The 20,028-nt window shown below is 34.5% G+C and overlaps 1 protein-coding gene across 1 annotated transcript in view; it reads left to right on the top strand.

Annotated features, from left to right (window-relative positions):
- Positions 1-18,432, top strand: part of LOC108032733 (techylectin-5B) — a 405,968-nt gene extending 387,536 nt beyond the window's left edge. Inside the window, exon 6 of the mRNA XM_050889668.1 lies at positions 18,343-18,432. Within this exon, the coding sequence (XP_050745625.1) occupies positions 18,343-18,417 (75 nt within the window). The 3' untranslated portion in view covers positions 18,418-18,432. The remainder of the gene's footprint in view (positions 1-18,342) is intronic.
- Positions 18,433-20,028: the final 1,596 nt, after the last annotated feature.

Below are 20,028 nucleotides of genomic sequence, written 5' to 3'. Positions count from 1 at the left end.
GCCCATGTTTCCGGACTAAAAGCTTCTGTACTGGCTAAGTCGAAGAAATCGGTGCCGACCGTTTCTATAGTTACTGTAGGCACCGTTTCTGGATCTTAGCCTAGTGAGGTCCAGACTGCTGCTGGGGGGCGTAGGAAACTTTCAGTTGTTCTACAAAGGATACCCCAGATACCACATCTGAGGATGTTTTGGAATTTATACGTGAAAAATTCCCATCCGAGGATATTGCAGTTGAACAATTTCGATTTTCATACGCTCGTAGGATATCGTCTTTTAAAATATTTGCTCCACCTGATGTTTTTAATGTTTTACTTTCTGAAAGCTTTTGGCCCAATGATGATTTAGTAATTAAAAAATTTGTCCCAAATAAACCGAGAACAAATAACAGGCCCTCCACCGTGTCAAAAAACTAAAAAGTTTAATTTTGGCGTATAAAAATGTTAGGGGATTAAATATGAAGCTACCCAAGCTTTATGCTGACTCCTCTGCATTTACTGAAGATATTTAAGCTTTTACGGAAACTTGGCTGAAACCAGGAATTTCCGACTCTGAAGTTCTGGCTAATAACTTTAGAAGGTATTTAATGTGCTGACCGACTATCTGTCCTTTAAATTGCTCGATGATTTAGTCAATTTTCTCATAAAATTTCATTTTACCAATCTTGTTTTCTTGTAGCTCTTTACACATATAGCCTCAACTTTAATATGATGTATATAAAATTATTTTCTTGTGCGCTAATGCTACATTTAAAAATTTTACAAATATTGTATGCATTGTTCAGAACACAAGCCCCGCTCTTAAGATGTGTTTGACAATATGGAAACCGGTTTCCTCGATATTAACAAGCTGACGATTCCCAAAAAAATTCTTTAGAAATCGTTTCTTTTGAACACCCTAACAAAGAATCAGTTTTCCGTTAGTAAAGTAAAGTAAAATTAGCAAAGTAAAATCAAATGGTGGTTCTATTAAAAAACTGTTATTCAAGCTAGGATCGTTTCGAATACAATTCCAATTTCCCTTAGTATAAATTTATTATTATTATCAAAGAAACCTTGAACATCAACCGAAACAGTTTATTTTTTCATTTTCTTAACTGTAAACAACTCGTTGTTCTAGTCCGTTTAACGGACTAAACGATTATGTATAAGGAGACAACAATCTTGGGTATTTTCATGAATTTATATTTATTTATTTCTCACATCAAAAGGACCAGTTTTCATTAATTCGTTTTGATATGAAAGATCAACCACAACAATGGGGGCTTTCAATAGTAACTAGATGGAAATCTTGTATACATTTCATAAAGGTGGGCATACTGATTCGTACTAAAATCGACATTTAGATTATCATTTAATAAATATAAATTATTTGTGATAAGTTATCCATTTAATGTAAGTCCAATTACGTCAAATCATGGTTTTTCGCGGTAAGCTGACAATTTCACATTCCTGTGTTGTCTGCCATGCCCCAATTTCGGGTTAACATATGAAACCAAACTCCGGAATGTGCTGGTAGGTTTACACCACTTTTTATAATATCGACATCTTAATTTTTGCAAATTAACTCGGGGTTACATGGGGGATTTTCCACGTTATATTCGTCATTTCCATTTTAAAAATTTGTTCATTTCTGGTTTGTTCGAACACATCGCCAAGATTCTTAGTTACCATCAACACTAGTTCGTGTTTACAACTTAACAATTATACGATGAATGAGTATGAAACTCTTTTATTCAAAATACTCTCATCTGAGTAAACCTTTTCAAGAACATTTAAAATTTCGTTCATTGTTTTTCTTTTCACTTTTAATATTATACTCAAAGCTTTAATCCTGGCGACTTTAAAAATAATTTATTTTGAGTAAGCTGTTTTTTACTGGTGGTCCTCTTTACATTCCAAACGAATTGTATTAATTTTTAATATGTTCACAGTCTGATCTGATCGATAGGTTTTCGTAGGATGTGGTTTTAGTACTTTTTGATGGAAGCCAAACAGTTGTCCAACCGACCGTTCCTTTAAGAAACTGTGGTATTGTAGGTATCTAACCCAGCTTTTATTGATATCACTCCTTAAATAATAATAAATTGATCAAATCCTTTTCTGTAATTCTGTAAAAGGACACTATGTCGTGGCGGTATATTTCTCGTTTTCATCGTTAATATTTCTAACAACAATTTTTTCTTTTGTTTCTAATGTACTTCATTCAATGAAAAATCTTTGATTATTTCGATTTAGCGTCGCTTGTGATTAGCTGTGATTACTTTTGTGCTCCGAGTTTTTGTCTTTTTCAGTGATTTTGTGCGAGGGTTCTGTGTGTATTTATTTCAAAAAAGATTAGCCTATCAATTGCGCTAGTAATTTTAAATAGATCTCCCAGTAAACGGGTACGTGTTAATAGTTCTTTTAGCATTTCTATTAGATTTGTTTAATCTCATAGCTTTGCTTGTGTAACTTACGCTCCTAAACTTGCTAAAACTCTTTTACTCCTTTCCAATCTCCCTCGCTCTATTTTATAACTATAACCTGCTCTCTATGCATCCGCTGAATTTCTGGTAGACTTTTTTGGTGCTATTTCTTGCAACACTCTCTCTCTCTCTCTCTATCTCTCTTGCTTGATTAAATTTGTATTTGTTCGTGCTCAAATTTGTTAGTGTCGCATAGGCCACGCCCAGTCGATAGAATATTTTTTTCTCTCGTGCTCTCATACGTTTTGATTAATTTTCGCGATCTCACGCTCTTATTTTTTTGTGTTTTGTGCCTTTGTGAGATATTTTTGATATTTTATTTCATTTTTCATTTGTTTGTCTTATAATGGCCATTGTCTATTCCAAGAAAAACTGCACACTTGCGTCTTTAACGAAAGACCCCTTTATTTTTAGCTGGCTCTGCGGATTGATGATGCACGTCAAATGTGAAGCAGTCACCGGCAGAGTTAAAAATTGTATTGATCTTAATTCTGGTCTTATGTGGTCATGTGGTACCTGCAGGAAATGGTGGTTGAGATGAGCGGCTTTATGAATCAGACTCGAGACAGCCTATTGAATATCTCGGGTGCTTTTAGTCAACTCAATGATGGGTTCAATACCGTCTGTGCCCAGTTTAATAATAAAAAGTTATTAACCGAGTCGCTTAACCGCCATTAATACCACCATGAAATCCAACCCAAATCCGAACTTGGTAGCAGCAGTTCCTGTCGACACAGGGGTAAGCGAACCAAGTGTGCGTATGGATACAACTAGCTCAAGTGAAGCCCATGTTTCCGGACTAAAAGCTTCTGTACTGGCTAAGTCGAAGAAATCGGTGCCGACCGTTTCTATAGTTACTGTAGGCACCGTTTCTGGATCTTAGCCTAGTGAGGTCCAGACTGCTGCTGGGGGGCGTAGGAAACTTTCAGTTGTTCTACAAAGGATACCCCAGATACCACATCTGAGGATGTTTTGGAATTTATACGTGAAAAATTCCCATCCGAGGATATTGCAGTTGAACAATTTCGATTTTCATACGCTCGTAGGATATCGTCTTTTAAAATATTTGCTCCACCTGATGTTTTTAATGTTTTACTTTCTGAAAGCTTTTGGCCCAATGATGATTTAGTAATTAAAAAATTTGTCCCAAATAAACCGAGAACAAATAACAGGCCCTCCACCGTGTCAAAAAACTAAAAAGTTTAATTTTGGCGTATAAAAATGTTAGGGGATTAAATATGAAGCTACCCAAGCTTTATGCTGACTCCTCTGCATTTACTGAAGATATTTAAGCTTTTACGGAAACTTGGCTGAAACCAGGAATTTCCGACTCTGAAGTTCTGGCTAATAACTTTAGAAGGTATTTAATGTGCTGACCGACTATCTGTCCTTTAAATTGCTCGATGATTTAGTCAATTTTCTCATAAAATTTCATTTTACCAATCTTGTTTTCTTGTAGCTCTTTACACATATAGCCTCAACTTTAATATGATGTATATAAAATTATTTTCTTGTGCTAATGCTACATTTAAAAATTTTACAAATATTGTATGCATTGTTCAGAACACAAGCCCCGCTCTTAAGATGTGTTTGACAATATGGAAACCGGTTTCCTCGATATTAACAAGCTGACGATTCCCAAAAAAATTCTTTAGAAATCGTTTCTTTTGAACACCCTAACAAAGAATCAGTTTTCCGTTAGTAAAGTAAAGTAAAATTAGCAAAGTAAAATCAAATGGTGGTTCTATTAAAAAACTGTTATTCAAGCTAGGATCGTTTCGAATACAATTCCAATTTCCCTTAGTATAAATTTATTATTATTATCAAAGAAACCTTGAACATCAACCGAAACAGTTTATTTTTTCATTTTCTTAACTGTAAACAACTCGTTGTTCTAGTCCGTTTAACGGACTAAACGATTATGTATAAGGAGACAACAATCTTGGGTATTTTCATGAATTTATATTTATTTATTTCTCACATCAAAAGGACCAGTTTTCATTAATTCGTTTTGATATGAAAGATCAACCACAACAATGGGGGCTTTCAATAGTAACTAGATGGAAATCTTGTATACATTTCATAAAGGTGGGCATACTGATTCGTACTAAAATCGACATTTAGATTATCATTTAATAAATATAAATTATTTGTGATAAGTTCTCCATTTAGTGTAAATCCAATTACGTCAAATCATGGTTTTTCGCGGTAAGCTGACAATTTCACATTCCAGCTGTGTTGTCTGCCATGCCCCAATTTCGGGTTAACATATGAAACACAACTCCGGAATGCGATTGGTAGGTTTACACCACTTTTTATAATATCGTACATCTTAATTTTTGCAAATTAACTCGGGGTTACATGGGGGATCTACGTTATATTCGTCATTTCCATTTTAAAAATTTGTTCATTTCTGGTTTGTTCGAACACATCGCCAAGATTCTTAGTTACCATCAACACTAGTTCGTGTTTACAACATAACAATTATACGATGAATGAGTATGAAACTCTTTTATTCAAAATACTCTCATCTGAGTAAACCTTTTCAAGAACATTCAATATTTCGTTCATTGTTTTTCTTTTCACTTTCAATATTATACTCGAAGCTTTAATCCTGGCGACTTTAAAAATAATTTATTTTGAGTAAGCTTTTTTTTACTGGTGGTCCTCTTTACATTCCAAACGAATTGTATTAATTTTTAATATGTTCACAGTCTGATCTGATCGATAGGTTTTCGTAGGATGTGGTTTTAGTACTTTTTGATGGAAGCCAAACAGTTGTCCAACCGACCGTTCCTTTAAGAAACTGTGGGATTGTAGGTATCTAACCCAGCTTTTATTGATATCACTCCTTAAATAATAATAAATTGATCAAATCCTTTTCTGTAATTCGGTAAAAGGACACTATGTCGTGGCGGTTATTTCTCGTTTTCATCGTTAATATTTCTAACAACAATTTTTTCTTTTGTTTCTAATGTACTTCATTCAATGAAAAATCTTTGATTATTTCGATTTAGCGTCGCTTGTGAATAGCTGTGTTTACTTTTGTGCTCCGAGTTTTTGTCTTTTTCAGTGATTTTGTGCGAGGGTTCTGTGTGTATTTATTTCAAAAAAGATTAGCCTATCAATTGCGCTAGTAATTTTAAATAGATCTCCCAGTAAACGGGTACGTGTTAATAGTTCTTTTAGCATTTCTATTAGATTTGTTTAATCTCATAGCTTTGCTTACACTCTTACACACTTACGCTCCTAAACTTGCTAAAACTCTTTTACTCCTTTCCAATCTCCCTCGCTCTATTTTATAACTGTAACCTGCTCTCTATGCACCCGCTGATTTTCTGGTAGACTTTTTTGGTGCTATTTCTTGCAACACTCTCTCTCTCTCTCTCTATCTCTCTTGCTTGATTAAATTTGTATTTGTTCGTGCTCAAATTTGTTAGTGTCGCATAGGCCACGCCCAGTCGATAGAATATTTTTTTCTCTCGTGCTCTCATACGTTTTGATTAATTTTCGCGATCTCACGCTCTTATTTTTTTGTGTTTTGTGCCTTTGTGAGATATTTTTGATATTTTATTTCATTTTTCATTTGTTTGTCTTATAATGGCCATTGTCTATTCCAAGAAAAACTGCACACTTGCGTCTTTAACGAAAGACCCCTTTATTTTTAGCTGGCTCTGCGGATTGATGATGCACGTCAAATGTGAAGCAGTCACCGGCAGAGTTAAAAATTGTATTGATCTTAATTCTGGTCTTATGTGGTCATGTGGTACCTGCAAGGAAATGGTGGTTGAGATGAGCGGCTTTATGAATCAGACTCGAGACAGCCTATTGAATATCTCGGGTGCTTTTAGTCAACTCAATGATGGGTTCAATACCGTCTGTGCCCAGTTTAATAATAAAAAGTTATTAACCGAGTCGCTTAACCGCCATTAATACCACCATGAAATCCAACCCAAATCCGAACTTGGTAGCAGCAGTTCCTGTCGACACAGGGGTAAGCGAACCAAGTGTGCGTATGGATACAACTAGCTCAAGTGAAGCCCATGTTTCCGGACTAAAAGCTTCTGTACTGGCTAAGTCGAAGAAATCGGTGCCGACCGTTTCTATAGTTACTGTAGGCACCGTTTCTGGATCTTAGCCTAGTGAGGTCCAGACTGCTGCTGGGGGGCGTAAGAAACTTTCAGTTGTTCTACAAAGGATACCCCAGATACCACATCTGAGGATGTTTTGGAATTTATACGTGAAAAATTCCCATCCGAGGATATTGCAGTTGAACAATTTCGATTTTCATACGCTCGTAGGATATCGTCTTTTAAAATATTTGCTCCACCTGATGTTTTTAATGTTTTACTTTCTGAAAGCTTTTGGCCCAATGATGATTTAGTAATTAAAAAATTTGTCCCAAATAAACCGAGAACAAATAACAGCCCCTCCACCGTGTCAAAAAACTAAAAAGTTTAATTTTGGCGTATAAAAATGTTAGGGGATTAAATATGAAGCTACCCAAGCTTTATGCTGACTCCTCTGCATTTACTGAAGATATTTAAGCTTTTACGGAAACTTGGCTGAAACCAGGAATTTCCGACTCTGAAGTTCTGGCTAATAACTTTAGAAGGTATTTAATGTGCTGACCGACTATCTGTCCTTTAAATTGCTCGATGATTTAGTCAATTTTCTCATAAAATTTCATTTTATCAATCTTGTTTTCTTGTAGCTCTTTACACATATAGCCTCAACTTTAATATGATGTATATAAAATTATTTTCTTGTGTTAATGCTACATTTGAAAATTGTAAAAATATTGTATGCATTGTTTAGATCCCAAGCCCCGCCCTTAAGATGTGTTTGACCATATCGAAACCGGTTTCCTCGATATTAACAAGCTGACGATTCCCAAAAAAATTCTTTAGAAATCGTTTCTTTTGAACACCCTAACAAAGAATCAGTTTTCCGTTAGTAAAGTAAAGTAAAATTAGCAAAGTAAAATCAAATGGTGGTTCTATTAAAAAACTGTTATTCAAGCTAGGATCGTTTCGAATACAATTCCAATTTCCTTTAGTATAAATTTATTATTATTATCAAAGAAACCTTGAACATCAACCGAAACAGTTTATTTTTTCATTTTCTTAACTGTAAACAACTCGTTGTTCTAGTCCGTTTAACGGACTAAACGATTATGTATAAGGAGACAACAATCTTGGGTATTTTCATGAATTTATATTTATTTATTTCTCACATCAAAAGGACCAGTTTTCATTAATTCGTTTTGATATGAAAGATCAACCACAACAATGGGGGCTTTTAATAGTAACTAGATGGAAATCTTGTATACATTTCATAAAGGTGGGCATACTGATTCGTACTAAAATCGACATTTAGATTATCATTTAATAAATATAAATTATTTGTGATAAGTTCTCCATTTAGTGTAAATCCAATTACGTCAAATCATGGTTTTTCGCGGTAAGCTGACAATTTCACATTCCTGTGTTGTCTGCCATGCCCCAATTTCGGGTTAACATATGAAACCCAACTCCGGAATGTGCTGGTAGGTTTACACCACTTTTTATAATATCGACATCTTAATTTTTGCAAATTAACTCGGGGTTACATGGGGGATTTTCCACGTTATATTCGTCATTTCCATTTTAAAAATTTGTTCATTTCTGGTTTGTTCGAACACATCGCCAAGATTCTTAGTTACCATCAACACTAGTTCGTGTTTACAACTTAACAATTATACGATGAATGAGTATGAAACTCTTTTATTCAAAATACTCTCATCTGAGTAAACCTTTTCAAGAACATTTAAAATTTCGTTCATTGTTTTTCTTTTCACTTTTAATATTATACTCAAAGCTTTAATCCTGGCGAGTTTAAAAATAATTTATTTTGAGTAAGCTGTTTTTTACTGGTGGTCCTCTTTACATTCCAAACGAATTGTATTAATTTTTAATATGTTCACAGTCTGATCTGATCGATAGGTTTTCGTAGGATGTGGTTTTAGTACTTTTTGATGGAAGCCAAACAGTTGTCCAACCGACCGTTCCTTTAAGAAACTGTGGTATTGTAGGTATCTAACCCAGCTTTTATTGATATCACTCCTTAAATAATAATAAATTGATCAAATCCTTTTCTGTAATTCTGTAAAAGGACACTATGTCGTGGCGGTATATTTCTCGTTTTCATCGTTAATATTTCTAAAAACAATTTTTTCTTTTGTTTCTAATGTACTTCATTCAATGAAAAATCTTTGATTATTTCGATTTAGCGTCGCTTGTGATTAGCTGTGATTACTTTTGTGCTCCGAGTTTTTGTCTTTTTCAGTGATTTTGTGCGAGGGTTCTGTGTGTATTTATTTCAAAAAAGATTAGCCTATCAATTGCGCTAGTAATTTTAAATAGATCTCCCAGTAAACGGGTACGTGTTAATAGTTTTTTTAGCATTTCTATTAGATTTGTTTAATCTCATAGCTTTGCTTGTGTAACTTACGCTCCTAAACTTGCTAAAACTCTTTTACTCCTTTCCAATCTCCCTCGCTCTATTTTATAACTGTAACCTGCTCTCTATGCACCCGCTGAATTTCTGGTAGACTTATTCGGTGCTATTTCGTTCGCGCTCAAAGTTGTTAGTGTCGCATAGGCCACGCTCAGTCGATAGAATATTTTTTCTCTCGTGCTCTCATACGTTTTGATTAATTTTCGCGATCTCGTGCTTTTATTTTTTTGTGTTTTGTGCCTTTGTGAGATATTTTTGATATTTTATTTCATTTTTCATTTGTTTGTCTTATAATGGACATTGTCTATTCCAAGAAAAACTGCACACTTGCGTCTTTAACGAAAGACCCCTTAATTATTTGCTGGCTCTGCGGATTGATGATGCACGTCAAATGTGAAGCAGTCACCGGCAGAGTTAAAGATTTTATTGTCTTAACTTTGGTTTTTTGTGGTCATGTGGTACCTGCAAGGAAATGGTGGTTGAGATGAGCGGCTTTATGAATCAGACTCGAGACAGCCTATTGAATATCTCGGGTGCTTTTAGTCAACTCAATGATGGGTTCAATACCGTCTGTGCCCAGTTTAATACTAAAAAGTTATTAACCGAGTAGCTTAACCGCCATTAATACCACCATGAAATCCAACCCAAATCCGAACTTGGTAGCAGCAGTTCCTGTCGACACAGGGGTAAGCGAACCAAGTGTGCGTATGGATACAACTAGCTCGAGTGAAGCCCATGTTTCCGGACTAAAAGCTTCTGTACTGGCTAAGTCGAAGAAATCGGTGCCGACCGTTTCTATAGTTACTGTAGGCACCGTTTCTGGATCTTAGCCTAGTGAGGTCCAGACTGCTGCTGGGGGGCGTAAGAAACTTTCAGTTGTTCTACAAAGGATACCCCAGATACCACATCTGAGGATGTTTTGGAATTTATACGTGAAAAATTCCCATCCGAGGATATTGCAGTTGAACAATTTCGATTTTCATACGCTCGTAGGATATCGTCTTTTAAAATATTTGCTCCACCTGATGTTTTTAATGTTTTACTTTCTGAAAGCTTTTGGCCCAATGATGATTTAGTAATTAAAAAATTTGTCCCAAATAAACCGAGAACAAATAACAGGCCCTCCACCGTGTCAAAAAACTAAAAAGTTTAATTTTGGCGTATAAAAATGTTAGGGGATTAAATATGAAGCTACCCAAGCTTTATGCTGACTCCTCTGCATTTACTGAAGATATTTAAGCTTTTACGGAAACTTGGCTGAAACCAGGAATTTCCGACTCTGAAGTTCTGGCTAATAACTTTAGAAGGTATTTAATGTGCTGACCGACTATCTGTCCTTTAAATTGCTCGATGATTTAGTCAATTTTCTCATAAAATTTCATTTTACCAATCTTGTTTTCTTGTAGCTCTTTACACATATAGCCTCAACTTTAATATGATGTATATAAAATTATTTTCTTGTGCTAATGCTACATTTAAAAATTTTACAAATATTGTATGCATTGTTCAGAACACAAGCCCCGCTCTTAAGATGTGTTTGACAATATGGAAACCGGTTTCCTCGATATTAACAAGCTGACGATTCCCAAAAAAATTCTTTAGAAATCGTTTCTTTTGAACACCCTAACAAAGAATCAGTTTTCCGTTAGTAAAGTAAAGTAAAATTAGCAAAGTAAAATCAAATGGTGGTTCTATTAAAAAACTGTTATTCAAGCTAGGATCGTTTCAAATACAATTCCAATTTCCTTTAGTATAAATTTATTATTATTATCAAAGAAACCTTGAACATCAACCGAAACAGTTTATTTTTTCATTTTCTTAACTGTAAACAACTCGTTGTTCTAGTCCGTTTAACGGACTAAACGATTATGTATAAGGAGACAACAATCTTGGGTATTTTCATGAATTTATATTTATTTATTTCTCACATCAAAAGGACCAGTTTTCATTAATTCGTTTTGATATGAAAGATCAACCACAACAATGGGGGCTTTCAATAGTAACTAGATGGAAATCTTGTATACATTTCATAAAGGTGGGCATACTGATTCGTACTAAAATCGACATTTAGATTATCATTTAATAAATATAAATTATTTGTGATAAGTTCTCCATTTAGTGTAAATCCAATTACGTCAAATCATGGTTTTTCGCGGTAAGCTGACAATTTCACATTCCAGCTGTGTTGTCTGCCATGCCCCAATTTCGGGTTAACATATGAAACACAACTCCGGAATGCGATTGGTAGGTTTACACCACTTTTTATAATATCGTACATCTTAATTTTTGCAAATTAACTCGGGGTTACATGGGGGATCTACGTTATATTCGTCATTTCCATTTTAAAAATTTGTTCATTTCTGGTTTGTTCGAACACATCGCCAAGTTACCATCAACACTAGTTCGTGTTTACAACATAACAATTATACGATGAATGAGTATGAAACTCTTTTATTAAAAATACTCTCATCTGAGTAAACCTTTTCAAGAACATTCAATATTTCGTTCATTGTTTTTCTTTTCACTTTCAATATTATACTCGAAGCTTTAATCCTGGCGACTTTAAAAATAATTTATTTTGAGTAAGCTTTTTTTTACTGGTGGTCCTCTTTACATTCCAAACGAATTGTATTAATTTTTAATATGTTCACAGTCTGATCTGATCGATAGGTTTTCGTAGGATGTGGTTTTAGTACTTTTTGATGGAAGCCAAACAGTTGTCCAACCGACCGTTCCTTTAAGAAACTGTGGGATTGTAGGTATCTAACCCAGCTTTTATTGATATCACTCCTTAAATAATAATAAATTGATCAAATCCTTTTCTGTAATTCGGTAAAAGGACACTATGTCGTGGCGGTTATTTCTCGTTTTCATCGTTAATATTTCTAACAACAATTTTTTCTTTTGTTTCTAATGTACTTCATTCAATGAAAAATCTTTGATTATTTCGATTTAGCGTCGCTTGTGAATAGCTGTGTTTACTTTTGTGCTCCGAGTTTTTGTCTTTTTCAGTGATTTTGTGCGAGGGTTCTGTGTGTATTTATTTCAAAAAAGATTAGCCTATCAATTGCGCTAGTAATTTTAAATAGATCTCCCAGTAAACGGGTACGTGTTAATAGTTCTTTTAGCATTTCTATTAGATTTGTTTAATCTCATAGCTTTGCTTGTGTAACTTACGCTCCTAAACTTGCTAAAACTCTTTTACTCCTTTCCAATCTCCCTCGCTCTATTTTATAACTGTAACCTGCTCTCTATGCACCCGCTGATTTTCTGGTAGACTTTTTTGGTGCTATTCCTTGCAACACTCTCTCTCTCTCTCTCTATCTCTCTTGCTTGATTAAATTTGTATTTGTTCGTGCTCAAATTTGTTAGTGTCGCATAGGCCACGCCCAGTCGATAGAATATTTTTTTCTCTCGTGCTCTCATACGTTTTGATTAATTTTCGCGATCTCACGCTCTTATTTTTTTGTGTTTTGTGCCTTTGTGAGATATTTTTGATATTTTATTTCATTTTTCATTTGTTTGTCTTATAATGGCCATTGTCTATTCCAAGAAAAACTGCACACTTGCGTCTTTAACGAAAGACCCCTTTATTTTTAGCTGGCTCTGCGGATTGATGATGCACGTCAAATGTGAAGCAGTCACCGGCAGAGTTAAAAATTGTATTGATCTTAATTCTGGTCGATGATTTAGTCAATTTTCTCATAAAATTTCATTTTATCAATCTTGTTTTCTTGTAGCTCTTTACACATATAGCCTCAACTTTAATATGATGTATATAAAATTATTTTCTTGTGTTAATGCTACATTTGAAAATTGTAAAAATATTGTATGCATTGTTTAGAGCACAAGCCCCGCCCTTAAGATGTGTTTGACCATATCGAAACCGGTTTCCTCGATATTAACAAGCTGACGATTCCCAAAAAAATTCTTTAGAAATCGTTTCTTTGGAACACCCTAACAAAGAATCAGTTTTCCGTTAGTAAAGTAAAGTAAAATTAGCAAAGTAAAATCAAATGGTGGTTCTATTAAAAAACTGTTATTCAAGCTAGGATCGTTTCGAATACAATTCCAATTTCCTTTAGTATAAATTTATTATTATTATCAAAGAAACCTTGAACATCAACCGAAACAGTTTATTTTTTCATTTTCTTAACTGTAAACAACTCGTTGTTCTAGTCCGTTTAACGGACTAAACGATTATGTATAAGGAGACAACAATCTTGGGTATTTTCATGAATTTATATTTATTTATTTCTCACATCAAAAGGACCAGTTTTCATTAATTCGTTTTGATATGAAAGATCAACCACAACAATGGGGGCTTTCAATAGTAACTAGATGGAAATCTTGTATACATTTCATAAAGGTGGGCATACTGATTCGTACTAAAATCGACATTTAGATTATCATTTAATAAATATAAATTATTTGTGATAAGTTCTCCATTTAGTGTAAATCCAATTACGTCAAATCATGGTTTTTCGCGGTAAGCTGACAATTTCACATTCCTGTGTTGTCTGCCATGCCCCAATTTCGGGTTAACATATGAAACCAAACTCCGGAATGCGATTGGTAGGTTTACACCACTTTTTATAATATCGACATCTTAATTTTTGCAAATTAACTCGGGGTTACATGGGGGATTTTCCACGTTATATTCGTCATTTCCATTTTAAAAATTTGTTCATTTCTGGTTTGTTCGAACACATCGCCAAGATTCTTAGTTACCATCAACACTAGTTCGTGTTTACAACTTAACAATTATACGATGAATGAGTATGAAACTCTTTTATTCAAAATACTCTCATCTGAGTAAACCTTTTCAAGAACATTTAAAATTTCGTTCATTGTTTTTCTTTTCACTTTTAATATTATACTCAAAGCTTTAATCCTGGCGAGTTTAAAAATAATTTATTTTGAGTAAGCTGTTTTTTACTGGTGGTCCTCTTTACATTCCAAACGAATTGTATTAATTTTTAATATGTTCACAGTCTGATCTGATCGATAGGTTTTCGTAGGATGTGGTTTTAGTACTTTTTGATGGAAGCCAAACAGTTGTCCAACCGACCGTTCCTTTAAGAAACTGTGGTATTGTAGGTATCTAACCCAGCTTTTATTGATATCACTCCTTAAATAATAATAAATTGATCAAATCCTTTTCTGTAATTCTGTAAAAGGACACTATGTCGTGGCGGTATATTTCTCGTTTTCATCGTTAATATTTCTAACAACAATTTTTTCTTTTGTTTCTAATGTACTTCATTCAATGAAAAATCTTTGATTATTTCGATTTAGCGTCGCTTGTGATTAGCTGTGATTACTTTTGTGCTCCGAGTTTTTGTCTTTTTCAGTGATTTTGTGCGAGGGTTCTGTGTGTATTTATTTCAAAAAAGATTAGCCTATCAATTGCGCTAGTAATTTTAAATAGATCTCCCAGTAAACGGGTACGTGTTAATAGTTCTTTTAGCATTTCTATTAGATTTGTTTAATCTCATAGCTTTGCTTGTGTAACTTACGCTCCTAAACTTGCTAAAACTCTTTTACTCCTTTCCAATCTCCCTCGCTCTATTTTATAACTGTAACCTGCTCTCTATGCACACGCTGAATTTCTGGTAGACTTATTCGGTGCTATTTCGTTCGCGCTCAAAGTTGTTAGTGTCGCATAGGCCACGCTCAGTCGATAGAATATTTTTTCTCTCGTGCTCTCATACGTTTTGATTAATTTTCGCGATCTCACGCTCTTATTTTTTTGTGTTTTGTGCCTTTGTGAGATATTTTTGATATTTTATTTCATTTTTCATTTGTTTGTCTTATAATGGCCATTGTCTATTCCAAGAAAAACTGCACACTTGCGTCTTTAACGAAAGACCCCTTTATTTTTAGCTGGCTCTGCGGATTGATGATGCACGTCAAATGTGAAGCAGTCACCGGCAGAGTTAAAAATTGTATTGATCTTAATTCTGGTCGATGATTTAGTCAATTTTCTCATAAAATTTCATTTTATCAATCTTGTTTTCTTGTAGCTCTTTACACATATAGCCTCAACTTTAATATGATGTATATAAAATTATTTTCTTGTGTTAATGCTACATTTGAAAATTGTAAAAATATTGTATGCATTGTTTAGAGCACAAGCCCCGCCCTTAAGATGTGTTTGACCATATCGAAACCGGTTTCCTCGATATTAACAAGCTGACGATTCCCAAAAAAATTCTTTAGAAATCGTTTCTTTGGAACACCCTAACAAAGAATCAGTTTTCCGTTAGTAAAGTAAAGTAAAATTAGCAAAGTAAAATCAAATGGTGGTTCTATTAAAAAACTGTTATTCAAGCTAGGATCGTTTCGAATACAATTCCAATTTCCTTTAGTATAAATTTATTATTATTATCAAAGAAACCTTGAACATCAACCGAAACAGTTTATTTTTTCATTTTCTTAACTGTAAACAACTCGTTGTTCTAGTCCGTTTAACGGACTAAACGATTATGTATAAGGAGACAACAATCTTGGGTATTTTCATGAATTTATATTTATTTATTTCTCACATCAAAAGGACCAGTTTTCATTAATTCGTTTTGATATGAAAGATCAACCACAACAATGGGGGCTTTCAATAGTAACTAGATGGAAATCTTGTATACATTTCATAAAGGTGGGCATACTGATTCGTACTAAAATCGACATTTAGATTATCATTTAATAAATATAAATTATTTGTGATAAGTTCTCCATTTAGTGTAAATCCAATTACGTCAAATCATGGTTTTTCGCGGTAAGCTGACAATTTCACATTCCTGTGTTGTCTGCCATGCCCCAATTTCGGGTTAACATATGAAACCAAACTCTGGAATGTGCTGGTAGGTTTACACCACTTTTTATAATATCGACATCTTAATTTTTGCAAATTAACTCGGGGTTACATGGGGGATTTTCCACGTTATATTCGTCATTTCCATTTTAAAAATTTGTTCATTTCTGGTTTGTTCGAACACATCGCCAAGATTCTTAGTTACCATCAACACTAGTTCGTGTTTACAACTTAACAATTATACGATGAATGAGTATGAAACTCTTTTATTCAAAATACTCTCATCTGAGTAAACCTTTTCAAGAACATTTAAAATTTCGTTCATTGTTTTTTCTTTTCACTTTTAATATTATACTCAAAGCTTTAATCCTGGCGAGTTTAAAAATAATTTATTTTGAGTAAGCTGTTTTTTACTGGTGGTCCTCTTTACATTCCAAACGAATTGTATTAATTTTTAATATGTTCACAGTCTGATCTGATCGATAGGTTTTCGTAGGATGTGGTTTTAGTACTTTTTGATGGAAGCCAAACAGTTGTCCAACCGACCGTTCCTTTAAGAAACTGTGGTATTGTAGGTATCTAACCCAGCTTTTATTGATATCACTCCTTAAATAATAATAAATTGATCAAATCCTTTTCTGTAATTCTGTAAAAGGACACTATGTCGTGGCGGTATATTTCTCGTTTTCATCGTTAATATTTCTAACAACAATTTTTTCTTTTGTTTCTAATGTACTTCATTCAATGAAAAATCTTTGATTATTTCGATTTAGCGTCGCTTGTGATTAGCTGTGATTACTTTTGTGCTCCGAGTTTTTGTCTTTTTCAGTGATTTTGTGCGAGGGTTCTGTGTGTATTTATTTCAAAAAAGATTAGCCTATCAATTGCGCTAGTAATTTTAAATAGATCTCCCAGTAAACGGGTACGTGTTAATAGTTCTTTTAGCATTTCTATTAGATTTGTTTAATCTCATAGCTTTGCTTGTGTAACTTACGCTCCTAAACTTGCTAAAACTCTTTTACTCCTTTCCAATCTCCCTCGCTCTATTTTATAACTGTAACCTGCTCTCTATGCACACGCTGAATTTCTGGTAGACTTATTCGGTGCTATTTCGTTCGCGCTCAAAGTTGTTAGTGTCGCATAGGCCACGCTCAGTCGATAGAATATTTTTTCTCTCGTGCTCTCATACGTTTTGATTAATTTTCGCGATCTCGTGCTTTTATTTTTTTGTGTTTTGTGCCTTTGTGAGATATTTTTGATATTTTATTTCATTTTTCATTTGTTTGTCTTATAATGGCCATTGTCTATTCCAAGAAAAACTGCACACTTGCGTCTTTAACGAAAGACCCCTTAATTATTTGCTGGCTCTGCGGATTGATGATGCACGTCAAATGTGAAGCAGTCACCGGCAGAGTTAAAGATTTTATTGATCTTAACTTTGGTCTTTTGTGGTCATGTGGTACCTGCAAGGAAATGGTGGTTGAGATGAGCGGCTTTATGAATCAGACTCGAGACAGCCTATTGAATATCTCGGGTGCTTTTAGTCAACTCAATGATGGGTTCAATACCGTCTGTGCCCAGTTTAATACTAAAAAGTTATTAACCGAGTCGCTTAACCGCCATTAATACCACCATGAAATCCAACCCAAATCCGAACTTGGTAGCAGCAGTTCCTGTCGACACAGGGGTAAGCGAACCAAGTGTGCGTATGGATACAACTAGCTCGAGTGAAGCCCATGTTTCCGGACTAAAAGCTTTAGTACTGGCTAAGTCAAAGAAATCGGTGCCGACCGTTTCTATAGTTACTGTAGGCACCGTTTCTGCATCTTAGCCTAGTGAGGTTCAGACTGCTGCTGGGGGGCGTAAGAAACTTTCAGTTGTTCTACAAAGGATACCCCAGATACCACATCTGAGGATGTTTTGGAATTTATACGTGAAAAATTCCCATCCGAGGATATTGCAGTTGAACAATTTCGATTTTCATACGCTCGTAGGATATCGTCTTTTAAAATATTTGCTCCACCTGATGTTTTTAATGTTTTACTTTCTGAAAGCTTTTGGCCCAATGATGATTTAGTAATTAAAACATTTGTCCCAAATAAACCGAGAACAAATAACAGGCCCTCCACCGTGTCAAAAAACTAAAAAGTTTAATTTTGGCGTATAAAAATGTTAGGGGATTAAATATGAAGCTACCCAAGCTTTATGCTGACTCCTCTGCATTTACTGAAGATATTTTAGCTTTTACGGAAACTTGGCTGAAACCAGGAATTTCCGACTCTGAAGTTCTGGCTAATAACGTTAATACTTATAGGACCGATCGCCACTCACGTAGGGGCCGGTTTCCTGATTGCCGTTACCTCTAGCCTAACATGTGAAGGAATTCTCATTTATCTTCCCAATGAAATTGAATTTCTAAGTGTGAAAGTTTCTTTGCTATCTTTATCTGTTTTTTTTACATGTTCTTATATCCTACCTTGCTCTGATCTAGTAATTTATGAGCACCATCTGTCCGCAATTAAATCTGTTTTATTCCTTCTTTCTAACAGAGACCTTTTGATTGTTTTAGGTGACTTTAATCTACCTGATATTTCTTGGTCTCCTCCTACTGATTCATTTGCGCTATGCCTTTATCCGCCCATGATTTTGTGGATGACCTTTTAGAATTATCGTTACAGCAAGTAAGCTTTATTAAAAATTCCTTAAGTAGACAATAAGATCTTGTGTTTGTTTCAGGGCCGTCTGAAATCACAGTATGTGGAATTGATGCTCTTGTTTTACCTGAAGACCGATATCATCCAACTATGGAACTGAGAATTTGCCTCCCCTGCTCTGATACCCTCTCTCCTTTAGTTTCTCCAACTAAAATGAGATGTTTTCGTAAAGATGTTTTCAATAAACTTAACGATATGATTTCTCATTATAATTGGACAGAATTGTACAGTTCTAAAGACATTGTGCCTTTGAACTGTTCTATACAGTCTTAAATATGTTTTTTAATGAATGCGTACCTGATGGGATTCTTTCAAGCCTAAACAGGCCTCCTTGGTTTACCAATGCGCTCCAAAGACTTAAAAACCTTAAATCTAACACTTAAAAAAGGATAAAAAATCGGGTAGACCAGCAGATTTTTCGAAATATGTGGTGGCTCGAAAAGATTTTAATGTTCTCAACAGTCATTGCTATTCTATGTACCAAAATCTATGTAAATTGTAATTTTCAAACGATCCGAAACAGTCTTACAACTTTTTTAACGCCAAGCGTAAGGCATTGGCATTGCCCTCATCGGTATTTGTATTTTTTCCCCTGTAATGACCGAAAGCTCTCTTAAGAGATTTAGCAACAACAACGCCGACATGTTCTCCCGGTCCAGATGGACTTCCTGGATGTGTGCTTAAGTTTTGTGCGCCAACCATTTGTAAGTCGATTATTAAACTTTGTTTGAAAATTGTCATTTCACCATCAGTTTTTCCTTCTATCTGGAAAGACTCTTTTATTATTCCACTTCATAAAAAAGATGCGAAGGCAGATGCCCAAAATTATAGAGGAATTTCTAAATTGTCGGCAATTCCTAAAACATTTGAACGTATTATCACTTCTCATTTGCAACATTTATGTTCTTCGCTTATATCACCATATCAGCATGGTTTTGTTAAGCGAAGATCGACCACAACCAACCTTCTTGAATTGTCATCTATTGTAATAAATGGGTTTAAGAAAAAAATGCAGACTGACATTGTACGAGTATATACAGATTTTAGTAAAGCCTTTGACTCCGTTAACCACCCACTTCTTTAATTTAAATTAGATCAGCTTGGGTTTCGTGGTAATCTATTATCTTGGATTTCATGTTACTTGAATGATAGGACTCAGAGGGTTATATTCAAGAATGCTGTTTCAAAATTGATCTACGTGACTTTTGAAGTGCCTCAGGGTAGTCATTTGTGACCTTTGCTGTTTAAGTTGTTTATTAACGATCTTCCCTAAATCATAACACATTCTCGTGTACTAATGTATGCTGATGATTTTAATCATCATATAATGATACAGCGTTGGGACTTAACTTGCAGTCGGATATTGATTGTTATCATAGATGGTGTGAGTACAACCTTATAAATTTGACCTGCCTTAAATGCAAAGTTATGACTTTTTATAGGGGTACTCCTACGTTTATCAGTTACTTTCTTAAAAAAACGCCTCTTGACCGTATATATTCAGTTTACGATTTAGGTGTTCTTCTGGACCCTGAACTTAA

The sequence above is a fragment of the Drosophila biarmipes genome, unplaced genomic scaffold (genome assembly GCF_025231255.1).
Source record: "Drosophila biarmipes strain raj3 unplaced genomic scaffold, RU_DBia_V1.1 ptg000004l, whole genome shotgun sequence".
NCBI classification, from domain to species: Eukaryota; Metazoa; Arthropoda; class Insecta; order Diptera; family Drosophilidae; genus Drosophila; species Drosophila biarmipes.
Note: the sequence above shows the minus strand (reverse complement) of the source record. Positions and strands in the feature narration are given on the sequence as shown.